Raw genomic sequence first — 16,037 nt, 5'->3', positions numbered from 1 at the left:
AAATACACTGACATGGATAACATGGAAATTTATAATCTGCTTCTAAAGAAATAAAAAACACATTAGTACTTTTTGTATTCTTCGAAATAAAGCAAATGCTCTTCTCCTCTAGTCTTGTCTTTGCAGTAGAAATCCTGTAACCTGGGATTTTCATTAGTATTTCACATGCTACTTACAATGCATTCCCTTGTGTCCTTCACAAATTTTTTTATAGTCTACTGAATATAAAATATAAGTGTTTATCTTTTTTTACAGTATGGATCTTTAGTCATATGAAATAACTGGCAAAATCCATTAATATTCCAAACAAAAAAAGGTTATTTAAGCCTATTCTAGTTTATTTCATCTAGAAAAGTTGAGGAACTAAATTAAAAAAAACATCAGACTTCAAGATTGGTTTGTTGTTTTCAAAAATTGTGAACATGTTGTAAATTTTATTTACCAGCTTCTGTTCCACATACAAACAATACCTGGCAGTGTGAAATGGGTAAAAAAAAATACTGAATATGATGAATTACAAAGAACATATTACATTTTGCAATTAGATGCTTTTAAATTTCTGTAAATTTATTTACAGATATCTGATCCAAAAATTTCATCATAAAAGTGAATTGAGGTATCAATTTGGATTTACCTGTAATTTCATACTTTTACTTAACCAGGATGAAGGATAATGCACATAAGATTTCTGAACAATGAATGCTTCCTGCTGAAAACATCTCACACTAGAGGAAAAGTATAAAATTATAAAATACTTCTGTTTCCTTCTTCATTGGGTGGAAAGATACAGTGTGTGTGTGGGGGGGGGGGGATATGTAGGTAAATACAGTCAAACTTAAAGTACGAAAATTATTACCTATATATCTTTATAATCAAAGTTTAGTAATAATATTCTCACATTGTCCATTTGAGGACTTGCCTATTCCATCTTTCAGTTTCTGATACAACATATTATTATGTTTTGCACCCAATGGGAAAAAAAAAGGATCAGTCTTGATGTTGCGGTTAAAATAAAAGCAAGTTGCTAGATGGTTTGACATGTTCTGATTATCTTGATAATACCACTGCTGAATGGGAGCAAAGGCAGTGCTAAAGAACCAGCGCTGAAATTGAAAACATAAAATTTTAAGTAATTAATGCATTTAATTAAAAATTTTAAATACTTCAAGTATAAAGATACAGTACTTAGTGCAATGGACACATGATTCTTAAAGAGATAATGAGAAAGGAGAATGTTGTTGAAATTGCCAAATTTGCATTATGGGATACTAAGGCAAGTGATGAGAACTTATACCACCTTTGCCATGAGTTAACCCAGTCCTGAAAATACTTCAGGAGCAAACTTTGTTTGCTTACACTTGGATCAAGGATTAAAACCAAATATATAATTGGTAGCATAGCCAAGAAAAAACTTCCATCAACTATTTCTTCAAAATGGTGATAGGATACGTGTGTGAGGTTAAGCTTAAGTGCTGTGAGGACATCATATTGGAGGTTTAATGGATTGTATGCAGCACTCAGAAAGGATTAAAAGAGAATTTAATACTTCCTATATTTCGTCTCAGTCACTGAGACATCTTCAGGGAGTACAAAAAAAAAAACCAATGTAGCATATAGACAAATGCCACACAATACTAAGCCAACCACGTGGGTGACTCTTAAAGTCCTATCTAGGTAGAGCACCCTCTATGGGCAGTTGTAGGTGGCCTGGAATGTAAGGTGGGATCTCTGATGATTAGTGTTTTCCAAATCTTAGGAAGCTTAATGCAACTGTATTTATTTAGATTTGGTTGATTTCTGAGAGCTGCTGCAGATTCTAAAAATAGTCTCTCTTTTTTGAATTTACTATGGTGGAGCATGGTGGTTTTTTCTCAAGAGATCCTGTGGATTGTATCCAAGACATTGTCAGCCAGGCCTGAAGTCTTTAACAACTGGCTTGTAAAATTCTCAGATATTTAATAATCAGTTTGCATGCGCTGGCTCCAGTATCCTACTGATGTACACCCTTGTCTTACACCTGATTTAACATTGAACCATCTTCCTGTATCTTCTTTATCTCTAAATGCTGACTTACAACTCGAATATAAACTATGTAATGCTTGATATAATGTTCCATTTGTGCCATATAATTGTAACATTTTGAACAGCTTTTCTCACATCTTATCATACGCCTTTTCCAGATCTACAAAAACTAAATACGGATCCTTGTTATACTTCTACAGTTTCTTATCTATTTGTTTTAAAGTGAAATTCTGATCTCAACAATCCTTATTTGGCCTGAAATCCCAGCCTGTTCTTCTCCAAGTCCCTTTCCACAATTTTTCTTAGCCTTTTCTCAAGTGTACTTGATAAATTTTATCTTGAATAAAGAAATTCCTATGTAATTCTCACATTTAGTTTCACACCCCCTTTTTTTTTCGGATGGGTATTATGAGAATTATTTATACTCCCAATCACCTGGAGTTGGACCTTCTGAATTATGCAGTAAATGTAAAACTTTTATACCTTCATATCTGAGTGCTTTCTGGTCAAATATCATCTACACAACTACTTTTCACATTTGAGATTTTTGTTAGCTTTTTCTACCTCTAGTATTGATATATATATATATATACACAGTCATACCCTGACTTCCACGAATCCGGAGTTATGCAGTTTCTTATATGTACATATTCCCGTCCCGCTTCACGCCTCACCACTAGTCATATCTTTCCGGCGTCGGCTGCATTCGCCAGTGTCGCACATGCTGTGAACAAGCACTGACGTGTTTCGTGTGGTCTCCATTCATACACAATTTTTATAGTCTACAAATCTTGCGATTGTTTAATGTTATGTTCTTAATAAAAATTTTATCACATAAAAATAATAACGTCGTCCAAAAGAAGCAAGTCCGATTCTTCTACAGCTAGCAAGAAAAGAAAAACTTTGGAAGCAAAACTCAACATCATTAAGAATTTTGGAGGCGAAATGAAAATTCGTGAGCTAGCAAAGAAGTTCGATCTACAGGAATCCACAGTAAGAACAATCATAAAAAAGGTTTACAGATTTTGGAGGACATACTAACGAGGAATGAATTGTAGCCACAAAGCAAGGAATAAAAAAAATCATTAGCTTGCTATGAAGAAATTTTGCGTGACAAGAAAAAGACATTATGCCATCAGACGAATCTATTAGATTTTATGAAACCATCGAAATAACTTTTTTTTTTTATGTACGAAAAACTACAATTATGATTATATTTCTTAAAAAATATAAGTGTTTTTATAAACCTTTGGTCCCAATTGTATGTTTGTATATATAAATTACATGCAAAATTATACCATGTGTTATGCGAATTCGACTTGCGCGCTTTTTGTTGGTCCCAACTACCACGTAACTTTGGGGTATGACTGTATGTGTGTATGTATGTATATATATACACTGCTGACTGCATTCCTCTTGAATATTTTTTACCATTATTCTATCACATACAATATATCTCACTTTCCCTTTTGGGTTAGGCTGAATGGCTTGCCACCAATATAATACACACATGCATGCACAAAATATATGCGAAGTACATACAAAAATATTCAGTTTTTTATTTATTTCTATTGACAGCTTTTAGTAAACTAAATATTTATTAATTTTAATGAATATTCTGTTTACTAACAGTCCAAACCATATTCTCACCATTTTCATTTTGAATTCAACATTATTTTCTTAAACTTACATTGTCAGATTTCTGGAAACACTATCATGCTGAGTGAAAAATAACTAAAATTGAAATTAATTCAAGGTTACTTTAATTCAAAAAAGATGTTTCCATCTGTCACAATGAAAGAAAGTATTTCATGATGTTTGACTACTTATTCTGTTTTAATGATTATACATCTTTATCTGATCATTAGACTATGTTCAATTAATCTGTCTTCATACCTAATATTTCATAGTCCTTATATCATCTTGATTACTTGCACCTGCATATTATCACTGCTTTTTAAGGCCTTGATTTCATTATTATTTTGTGATCCTTTACAGCATCACAGTTATCCCGTGTTGTTTTTATCACCTTTACAATGTGTCCCCGAATATAAATTTTTCAATTTAAGAGCTATGAGTAATCATATTCATAGTTTCTTAGAGCAAAATCCTGTCAATGCAGTATGTATATATATACCATCTAGAATCTCTTAAACCCAAAATGCATAACTTGTCTATTATTTATTTATTTATGATAGTACACTAATGGAAAGTTGTAATCATTATTACATTAGTATAGGTGGGCCAATGGTTCAGTACTCTAGGAACCTGACTCTAAGAGAGAATAAATACGGTACTTTTTTCAAGCCACTTCATGCTTCCAGTAAGCATGGTGGTGGTCTCATACTGGATGATAAAAATCATCTACCACCTAGAGACATTTGTGTGATAATGGGATTTAAACTTCCTATAGCATTTTTGTCCAATAATTTTGCATACCATCCATTATTATTTGTTCAGAGCGCAGTCTATTCAGTTACTCTTTCAGAAATTTCATATCAAATTCATTCCTCATCAGCTTTGCACCAGAAAACAAATAGAAATGGCTTGAAGGGGAGATACCTAATATTATTAATACAAATTACACAGTTATAGTCCAAGGAGGAGCCCTGCAATATTCCATTTTTCATCCTTTGAACTCTGATTGGTTTGTGATTAATTAGTGTACGGACAGCAAAGGTCATACTGAATCATTCCAATGGTTACAGCAGTATGCAGTATAATAGATAAATTAGTAAATCACACGTTATTGCAAAAAAAACAAATTTTAAAAATTTAAGCAATGCCATATCTACACATGAATCTTACCTCCTTTGGAAGGAGAAAAGATCACATGGCAGGAAGGAAATGGCATTTATACGGTTATTGAGAGATAATTACTTTGAAGCAAAGTGTGATGGAGAGGAATTGGGGGTATGCATGTTGGATCTTGTTATATGATCAAAAGGCCTGTCCATAAGGTGGCTACATTGTCTCCGATTGAGGAAAATGATCATGTGACTTGGGAGCAAAACGTGGAAACTCCAGTTAAGAATGAATATTTGTGGAACTACAAGGCAGGTGATTATGATACACTCAGGAGACAGCTTGAAGCAGTACCATGGCATAAAGATCTGCAAGGGAAGGATGTTCACAGTGCATGGGATATAGTCAAGGGGTATCTGGAGGAAGCAATATCACACTATATATCCAAAGTCAGGAGTTAAATGGATGTATAGTATAAGCATGAGCTGAAAACAAAGAAAATGTTGTGGAGGGTATATATAAGGAAAAGGTGACCAGCTAACTCATGAAGAGTACAAAGAGATTAGGCAAGCAAGGTGGCTAGCATGTAAGAAAGGGAAAATCAGATTATGTAAAGAAATTAGCCAAATAGGTGAAAGGAAATCCAAGAGTATTTTTTTTTTTTTCATTATGTGGCAAGTAGGAGGAAAAATGACTGTGGAAAGAAAACTTTAATGAGTGCAGGTGGTAGACAGGTAATGGAGGCAGATGAAATTTTGGAGATACTTAGTATATTGCAGAATCTGAATGCAAATACAGCTATGAGATTGGATGAGATATTGGCTCATGTTTTACAAGAATGTACAGGGGAAGTAGTGCTGCCTTTTACTGGGCTGTTTAATTTAAGACTCAACTTGCCAAAGTCTCAAGAGAGTGGAAGGAGGGCAAAATAATTCCTTTGCAAAAAGGAGGAGCTAAGTCTGTGGTAGCAAATTATAGACCAGTAAGTGGTGGTAAAAGTAATGGAAAAGTTAGTCAAAAAGAGAATTCAGGAATGCATGGTAAGAATACAACACTCCAGTGGTGTTCAACCTTTTTTACCATGCAAGCTACTTTTCTATAAAAAGTTATTCGCCGATCTACTCTCTTATATATAAGTTATTCGCCGATCTACTCTCTTATATAGATCACGTTCCCCCAACCTGATACTGATTACGCACAAATAAAGAACTAAAAATAAAGAAACAAAAAAAAAAAAAAAATACACAACTAAAAACTATCACTTTTAATTATTTTAATACAACAACAACAACAACAAAAAAAAAACATATATTGGAATAAAATATTTATTTCTCTATTTTGAAAAAACAACACATTGATTACAAATTCAAAAGTTACAGAAAATGCTGGTTGATTAAAAAAAAAAAAAAAGTTAATGTGAAATTTGGCATTGTTTGGACCTCGCAATATTTTCATAGTCAAGTTGATATGAAGAAGTGGCCAATCGGAGACAATCATCCAAATGATCATTTGTAATTTGGTTTCTGAATTGATTTTTTATCATCATCATCAAATTCCTGCCATGTACCCTCAAGGGGTGTACAGGATATGACAGTACTACATGAAAAAAAATTACATCATTACTAACTTCCTATCTACAATTTTCCTCCAAATCAGTCTGTTACTTGTCAAGACTCCAACATTAACAGATCTTATATTTCTATCGTCTAAGGCACTTTGTACCGTATCAATCCACCTATATCTTGGTCTTCCTCTGGGTCGTTTTCCTGCCAACCTGGCAGAGAACACTTGTTTTGCTAATCTTTCCTCTCCCATTCTATTTAAGTGACCATACCACCTGAGATTAGCTCTGCTAACGCATTCCTGGATGCTGACAATGTCAAGTTCTTTCCTAATATCCTCATTTTTAATATGATATTGCCATTGATGCCATCTGTTCACGCCTATAATCTTTCTCGGGACTCTCATATCTGCGGTCTCTAGTCTTTGGTCAAGTGTTTCACTTCTGACCCAGATCTCAGATCCATAAGTTAAAACTGGTTTGAACACTGTCTTGTATACAGCTAATTTATTGTTTTGGCTAATTTCTTTCTTATTTCATATAAATTTATTCACTTGACTTACTACCATACCAGCTTTGTTGATTGCTGAGTATTTGGCATTAAATGAGGGCTGATAACCCATCATTTATAAGCAGTCTTACACTGTGTATAAATGATGGGTTATCAGCCCTCAGTAGAAAAGAATGCAAGATTACCATGACCTGTGTCATTAACAAGTTTCAAGTTCGGCACGTTTTTTTTTCTCCTCCGTTTTCTTTTGATTGTAAGTTGCCGGCCATCGGAAAGTTGTTTGAACTCTTTCTGACTGACTTCGGAGATGTTTACACTCAGAGCCTGCAAGCCTTTCTCATACATACTAGTTTCAATAAAAATCTTTCTAATGCCACCATGTACAGCTTCGGCGACAAAAACATTGCCTTTGTTTTTAACACTCTAACATATTCTTATTAAAGCAGTATATACAGTTAGCTTCAAAAGAGTCATTTACAAAAACATCTAATACAAACTATACTGAGACAAACAAAGTTTATTTTTTTACAATATTCACATGGGACTTAACCTAAGTAAAAAATCGATGTAATGTGCTTTGGAATATTTAATATTTAAGCTACAATCGAGTTTTTACACTTTGCTTATAAACGTATTGACTCGGCTAGCTGTTTGACTTCCACTGATCCAAATTAATTCATTTACCTGGACTTTTAAGAAAATTGCTGATTTCACAATTTTAATGAAAAATAAATAAACAATAGTAATACACTTAAAGCGAATTAAAAATAATACAAAATAATGATAAATAAAATATTATGTTTTCAGTTTTAATTAAATTTGTAAGTAAGGAGGAATATATTATTATTATTATTATTATTTGACACCTCCAGGGAGTCCAAATAATGAGTGAAAAATAACTAAAATTGAAATTAATTCAAGGTTACTTTAATTCAAAAAAGATGTTTCCATCTGTCACAATGAAAGAAAGTATCACAATGAAAGAAAATATATACAAGAGATCAACCAAAAATCGCTCCGTGATCGACGGGTTGAACACCCCTGCGATACTCTATGAGGGGGAGCATGGCTTTGTCAAGGGTTGGTCATGCCTTAGTGATTTTTTAACTTTATTATAAAGAGTGAGTTGAATGGTAAACTGAGTTGAATAAAGGGAATGGCTACACGATGCTACTGCTGTATTTTGCAAAGGTGTTTGAGAGGATACCACATGGAACTATACAAATCACTTTGAACTCTGTTGTGAGTGATTTATGTGTTAATGTTTCAAGGAGAGGTATAACAGTTATTGTGTTGATAGTTTGGGTTTCCTATGATGGGTCTTAGGACTCCATGGATACCACATAGAACTTTGTTATACAAACTGCAATAAATGGGGATGAACAGGACACTGGTGATATGGATAAAAGGGTGGCTGGACAGATACCAAAAAGTGGTATATGGCAGCGCAGAATCCAGGCGATCAGTGATGTATTGCAGAATTCTATGCTTGGACAACTGTTATTTAATTTTTACATAAATGATATTGGAAATAATTTGAAGGGAGATATTCAGTTGTTTGCTAGTAATTAATCAAGGTGATGTAAAGAGATTGCAGGTTGATTTAAATAGGCATGAGCAAAACATTATGGATATCAATTTAATGTGGAAAAGTGTCAAGTTATACATTTTGGGATACATAGGGGCAGAACAAAAGGTCATTTCTGGAAGTTAGGTAAGAATGGTTAGCAGGGACACAAGGACTAGATTTTTTGCTTAGAGAGTGGTGAATGATTGGAATGGGATGCCTGAGTCAGTTGTAGGTGATTTGTGTGTTAATGGTTTCAAGGAGATAGTTATCATGTTGATGGTTTGGGTTTCCCATGATGAGTCTTAGGAGTCCATGGAGATGCTTGTGTAGTAATAATAAAAATAGCAACTGTGATCAAAAGTGTTTGTATAAATTAAGTGTTTTGTAAACAATTAAAAACTGCATGCAATTTGTCCAAGTCTGACAGGATCTGGCTGAGTATTTGGCATATGAGTCTTACACTGCTTATAAATGATGGGTTATCAGCCCTCAGTAGAAAAGAATGCAAGATTACCATGACCTGTGTCATTAACAAGACTGCCAATGCTTAATTTGATGGAATTTATTTGTCAGTGCTTCCTACCATGATGACTGCCCTTCCATGTACACACTAATCTGTGATGCCTATCTTAAATATGCTTGTAGTTGATTTTCCTTTCCCTCCCTGAGAGGCACCTTCACATGTGGTAAAGGGGACCTCCCAGTGATGGTATTAGCCTTTTTCATTCCTCCTCTTTTCTTTCCTCTACTTCTCCTGAGTCTTTTTTTAATACCATGGATATCCAGAAAGGGGGATCACATAGTAGTCTTCCAATACCTTGTCCTCTGCTTTGGCAAGATGGGTGGTCATGGATGGCTTGGCCAAAACCATTCACTGGTGGGCTTGCCTGCAAAGGGTCAATGGTGTTGCAGGAAGTTTCTCAACTTCATGGTCTGGGATTGGGATCCAAGGTTTGCTGTAATGATATTGGCTATTAGCAAGGTATCTTAACTGTCCTGTTAGAGCATACATCTGTAATCTACTAAGATGCTTTAAATGCCCATGTGTTAATGCTTAAGTGCTGAGAGGACATCATGTTGGAAGTTTATTGGAGTATTGACAGCACTAGGAAAGGATTAAAAACTGATTTTTTAAAAATTTTTTTTGCAATATTTCGTCTCAATCACTGAGACATCTTCAGTGATTGAGATTGAGTGACTGAGTACAAATAACACTTGTAGCACACACACAGACAACACAATACTTAATGACACACGCATGAGTAAGTCCCCTCTATGGATGTTTGTAGGAGGCCTAGAATGTAAACTGGAACCTCTGACAATTCCCATTCATGTATCATCTCCTATCCAGGAGATTGGCTACCATGATATGACTCATGGTTGACTATGGGCATAACATGTGGTGAGGACCCTGTCTCTTCCATCATATATTGTTGCAAGTATTCATGGCTGTAAATCCATGTATGGTCATGGGGCAGGTTTGCCTGTTCTGAGAGATGAAAAACCCTCTACCTCCATATGAGACTAGCTTTAGTTGAAAGAGACCAGATAAAGGTTCCTAATGCCTCACGTCTTGGACCGGAATGAAACCCAGGTCTTTCTGACCAAAGGGCTTCGTCTATACTATAGATTCCCAAACTTTTTCGGGCCACTGCCCACTTTGCAAGACATAAATTTTGTAACGCTCCCTATTATTCACACACACACACATATATATATATATATATATATATATATATATATATATATATGCTGTATTTTCTCATTGACATAGAAAATTGACATCTATTTCTATCTGACATGGTAAATTTTCAAATTATTAAATAATTGATAAAAAAATTTATCGTGTAAGATGGGCATAAGATGAATAATTAAAATGCAATATTTAAATTTTAAATATATATTATTAATTTCTTCTATAAAGAGCCATCGACCCCTAGACTGCCTGAACGCCCCCAAATGCTTCTGATCCCACTATAGCCCCCCCCCCCCCCCAGAAGGCTTTGGGGGAGGGCGGTACTGCCCACTTTGGGAACCTATGGTCTATACTGACTGAGCTACAGAGGCTTCTCTGATGATTATTGTTCCCCAAATTTTGGGAAGTTTTATGCATACATATTTGTTTAAATTAGGTTGATTTCTGAGTGCCACTGCAGATTCCAAAAACAGTCTTTATTTCTTAAATTTACTATGGTGAAGAATGGTGGTTTCTTCCAGAAGATCCTGTGAGTTTTGTCAAATACATGGTCTGCAAGGCCAGATTGACATACTCATGATTGCAGATGTAAGATTTGTGTTCTTTGCCATAAATTCTGATGGCAAAGGAAAAGAAATCTAAGATGTCAAAAGGGAAAACGTTTTTTAACCCCCAACTAGCCATATCTACAGACGTCCAGCTAAATCTGGATACGATTCTGTAACACCTGTTGAATAACATGGACAAGAAGTGCAATTTGGTCTCACTATTTCATCCACCTCACCGGTGGGAAGGTTAAGAGTGTTAAAGTGTCATTTACAGGAATACTGGTAAACAGTGAGGTGATGTCAAAGCTTACCAATATATCTGTATTATTTAAAGTTAGACTTTCAATCAAGGTTTAAAACGGATAGTTTTTTAATATAATATGTTATAAGTCCAGTGAGGGAGGGGGGGGGGATGAGGTAAGAGTTTGCCAGATGTTTTGACAATTTGTAGATGCAGTATCAGTTGCAGCTACTATAGATCTTAGGGAATTAGATTTGTGGATTATAGGTAAGCCATACATCTTGGTGGAGGGAGCAAGAACCTAAGGGTTTCTGTTTTTTTTATAATGTCCAGCAGCAGAAGATACTTTTTTAAGTAGGCTTTTTAATTTTTTTTAACCTGCATTTTGGTGAGATCATGATCTAGTGCAGTGGGTCTTAGCCTTTTTAGTGATCGGCACCCCCTTGAATCTAAAAATAAGTTCTCGCACCCCCTCGAAAAATGTGTTTCTATTTCTTTATTTAGGAAATTACATCTACTGCAAGATAATTTATTTATTGAAAAATAAACACATGCTTTTACATATACATACAAAACAATATCTCAATTTTTAATGGCTATGTTGTTGTTGTTGTTTATTCATAATAATACTTTTGAAGTGAGGCTCCTTTTTTGAAAGAGCCACATGTAAGTCATCGCTTGCATTTAAGCGATTTCTGGCTTTTTTTTTTTTATGTGCAAAAGTGATGAAAATCCCATTTCACATAGGTAGGTGGTAGCAAATGGTAAAAGTGTCTACAATGCTGCTTTTGCCAGCTGTGAATACGGTTCTAACTTTGTACACCAGAATTGTTCAGGGGGGCAGTTTCCATCGAAAATTTAGAAACTTCTCTTGCACCCCCAGGGGTGCACACACCCCAGGTTAAGAACCACTGATCTAGTGGGATGTAGGTAGAGCGATCTCAGAGAATGATGTCCATTTTTCAATTCTATTCCATAGCATTAAAGACAACTATCATTATCCTTATCTATTCTGGTGATGAGTTGACCAGAAGATAGATTACTACTATCTTCTGGTCACAGAGTTGCACCAGGACAGCGAGTTGACCAGAAGATAGATTACTTTTAAGAGGTAATGACTGGGAGAGGATATTGGTGATGTCAAGGCTGATGTTGTTGGCTATTTCCAGAGCCAAGTGACAGATTCTGCATTGTATGTTGTACATTAGGTCTAGCTACATCACTTCTTTCAGTTTGACAGAAAAATTGTGGTTGAGACTTTAGGGTGCTGATGGCATCTTAATTGAGACTTTTTGAAGATAGATTCACTATGATGTGGGAAAGTTGAATTTTCAATTGTGATTTAGATTTCCACAGAATGTTATACTTTTTAATGTACTTATTTTTTATTTTGAGGAATTCTTCCAGTGAAACCTTTCTTTCAACAGAACTCAATCATATACACAACACCTTCCTATCCAATGGCTACAGTTCTTACAGAATTAAAACAAATAATCAGTTCTCCCATTCCTCAGCCATCCCTTCAGAAGATTTCAGAAATGCCATCACCATTCCCTACAGCCAAGGGCACATTGGAAAAAATATAGCCAGGTTGTTAAAAAAAAGTACAACTTCCACACAACTTTTAAGCCCCATCGGAAACTTGCTGCCCCTATCCATTCTACCAAAGATCAGCTCCCTCCTCTGTCAGTTTTATTATTTATTATTATTTAGTGTATGACATATTGCACATCACAAAGCATAAAATTTATGACAAACAGTAAAAAATTACAAGTTAACATCTAGATTACAAATAAAATCAACTGATTCTTTGGTTGCAAAGTTTGGGGAACCATTGTCCCATTGTGAAAGGTATCAGCACATCTACCATGTCCTATTCTGATTCTGTTGAGAGATGACCAGATTCTACGTGGTAATTCAAAACCAGAGGGTTTCTCCATGATACATGGCATAGTGTGGCATTCTGTTGATGATTCTTCAAACCACCTTGCTGACTAGGCATTGTTCACACAAAACAACTCTGCAGTTCTTAGTGGAGGTTTTCTAGAATGAAGTCTGTTGATATTAAGGTCTTTAAGGTCAGAGTGGATAGGGAGCTGTTGATTGGACATGATCTTGTATTCTTGAAGAAGTGCATTTGATCTGCATAGGTTTGGGAGTTGGGAGTCAATATAGCAGTTGATTTAATCTACCTGAGATCAGGCATATGGTGTTATTCAGTTGCACATCAACAAGTTTCACATGGGCACTATTCATCCGAACTGGGGCACATTATTCTGTGGCAGAGTAGACAAGGCCAACAGCTGAGCACCTCAATGTGTTAGTTGTAGACCCCAAAAGGTGCCACAGAGTTTTTGTATTATATCATATTTTCAGCTTTTTTAGAAAGATGAGTTTTGTACAATAATGTCCTGTCAAGAATAATTCCAAGGGATTATACTGATTAGTCCATGCTTCCAGACTATATCATATGCAGCAGTGAGGTCGATGAGCACCACAGATGTTTTTTCTGTTGCTGGAAGCCTGCTTCTGTGTGTGAAGTAGAGTTGAGGTGCTCAGCTGTTGGTCAGAAGCCACTTGTTCATGGGGAATCCTTTCAAGTAGTGTTGGGCCGATCCTATTATGTAGGAGGTGCTCTAGTAGTTTATAGCTTGCGCTTAGCAAAGCAATGGGCAGATAATTTTGTGGGAGGTTGTTTGATTTCCCAGGCTTTAGTTTGTTTAAATGATCGAGTTTCCAGTCTGTAGGATATCAATAAAAAATCGTGTTAGTCACTGTTTAGCATACTTTCTGCAATGCACTAAGAATTCTGGATGGATGGATGCTGTCAAAGCCTGGGGCTTTTCCCACCTTTACATCCTTCAAAGCAGATGAGATGTCCTCCACAGAAAAGTGGGGAGAGTACTCATATATCGGCTCACTCATAGATTTAAGAGTTCTGAGTTTGCGCTTGACTTGGATGGTATGATCTCTGTATTTTGGTGCTCTAGATAAATTTGCTATATGTGAAGCCACTATATCTGGAGTTACAGATATATTAATATGTATTTTGCGATTCCCTCCTATCTTCCATAAGAGGGACCATGCTTCCTCACTTGAGTGCCTGAAATCCAGGTTTTCAACTGTCTCTGTCCATTTTTTTCTCCGACAAATTAATACATATCAATGCTATGCATTAATTTGTCTGTGATTTCTTGATCTCCATTCACTAAGAATTCCTGGTATAAGTTATCACATGTCTCATCCCATCCAGGGATATACTCTTTACAGCATCCCCTGGAGATGGTCTTTTTAGCTGTGCTAATCACTGTGCCCACAAATCTATCATAACTGCCACTGGGAGGAGCTATCCATCCTACGCATTTTTCATGTTTTTCAGAGAACGTAGACTATTTGGCCTTCTTAAAGTTCCATCGTGGCTGGGGGATTGAAGAGACTAATGGGATTTGAGAGCCAGTCTCTACAATAACTGGCAGACAGAACCTGACAGAATTCTCTGTGAGAATTCTGTCAGGTCCCGTCTACAGGCTGTTTAAATCTGTCAGAGGTGACAAAACATAACTCAGGGTTGTAATCCTGTCTCCAGGCTGTCGACCTAAATCTGCTGTAGTCCTTCGCATTAAAAATAAAGTGCATTTCGTATGCCTCAGTCCAAGTAACAAAAGCTTCACTATGCTGCTCGTTATTCCGGTATTTCCATTGTTCATGATGGCTATTGAAATCGCCTATATAGGTGTATTGCATTAACCATGAGATAGTGGTTTATAAATATTGATAATTTCACATTACCAACTTTGATAGTAATCTCATGGATATCGTTGTCTATAGAAATTGAAAGGATTTGGCAAATTCGGATACTTGGTCCAAATTTTCTAATCCTGTCTTGGGGGGGGGCTAGGGCTTGACTCATTCATTCAATCCTGTTGTATAATGAAACCTGTGGAGAATTCATGACTAAACAAACACACGTAATAACCACAATAATAAGTTTTAATAATAAATATTTCATCCTAAGTATCTTAGGACATCATCAATACAGTTAATTCAAACAATACTAGGAATAACATGTTCCTAGTATTGTTAGAATTAACTGTACTGACGATGTCCTAAGATACTTAGGATGAAATATTTACTTATTAAAACTTATTACTGTAGTTATTACGTGTGTTTGTTTAGTCATTTAATCCTTGTGATGTGTACTGGCCAGGAGATCTTGCAGATTATTTGGCCATCAGGATTTGCTAGTTCATTTAGCGTTATCCAGGGTGCACCACGAGGAGGCGAACTAGCTCTACACCACACTGTCTCCACTCAGTGTCTGAAGTCTATAAACACCCTACTCCAATTCCTGCAAGTTGGCTTACTTTCGACGTCTTTTCATTCGGAGTTTAGATGAACTCATATCTTACATCTGCAATCATGAATATGGTCTATCTGGCCTTGAAACCATTTATTGGACACAGCTTACAGGATCTTCTGGAAGAAAACCATCATGATCCACATTAGTAAATTTAAAAAGGAAAGACTCTTTTTGGAATCTGCACTGGCACTCAGAAATCAACCTAATTTAAACAAATATGAATGCATAAAACTTCCCACTATTTGGGAAACATTGTCAGAGGTCCCAGTTTACATCCTAGGTTGCACCACCTAGATAACTTTAGAGTCACCCATGTGTTTTATTAAGCATTGTGTGTGTGTGTGGGGGGGGTGTTACAAGTGTTATTTGTACTCCCTGAAGATGTCTAGTGACTGACACAAAATATTGGAAGCATTAAAATTAGTTTTTAATCTTTTCCTAATGCTGTCAATACTCCATTAAACTTCAGAAATATGGACAATATGCAAACTGCCTATTGTAGTAACAAATCTTAAAATCTTACTCTACCAAGAAAGCTAATTGCATTAACTGTCAGGAGATCATCCAGCCTACTCTCATAAATGTCAAAAGTGCAAAAATGAAAAAGAAATACAAAACATTAAAACAGAACAAGATATATTATATCAAGATGCAAAAAGGCAGATAACCACTGCTGTCTATTTGACCATCTGATAGTCTAACAGATAAGCTTAGGTATTGAAGGTTATTCATAACTTATTTTTAGTGGTATTAATAACACCAAACAAACCATTTTATAAAAAG

The 16,037-nt window shown here is 35.6% G+C and overlaps 1 protein-coding gene across 1 annotated transcript in view; it reads right to left on the bottom strand.

Annotated features, from left to right (window-relative positions):
* Window positions 1-386: 386 nt before the first annotated feature.
* LOC150097443 (F-box only protein 30-like) overlaps window positions 387-16,037 on the bottom strand; it is a 210,001-nt gene continuing 194,350 nt past the window's right edge. Inside the window, exon 9 of the mRNA XM_090407140.1 lies at window positions 387-1,103. Coding sequence (XP_090263266.1) covers window positions 873-1,103 — 231 coding nt within the window. The 3' untranslated portion in view covers window positions 387-872. The remainder of the gene's footprint in view (window positions 1,104-16,037) is intronic.

This window comes from Typopeltis vanoorti, chromosome 17 (assembly GCF_054136105.1).
Source record: "Typopeltis vanoorti isolate ZY-2024b chromosome 17, IOZ_Tvanoo_1.0, whole genome shotgun sequence".
In the NCBI taxonomy this organism is placed as follows: Eukaryota; Metazoa; Arthropoda; class Arachnida; order Uropygi; family Thelyphonidae; genus Typopeltis; species Typopeltis vanoorti.
The sequence above is the reverse complement of the archived record's forward strand: the minus strand, read 5'-3'. Positions and strand labels throughout refer to the sequence as shown.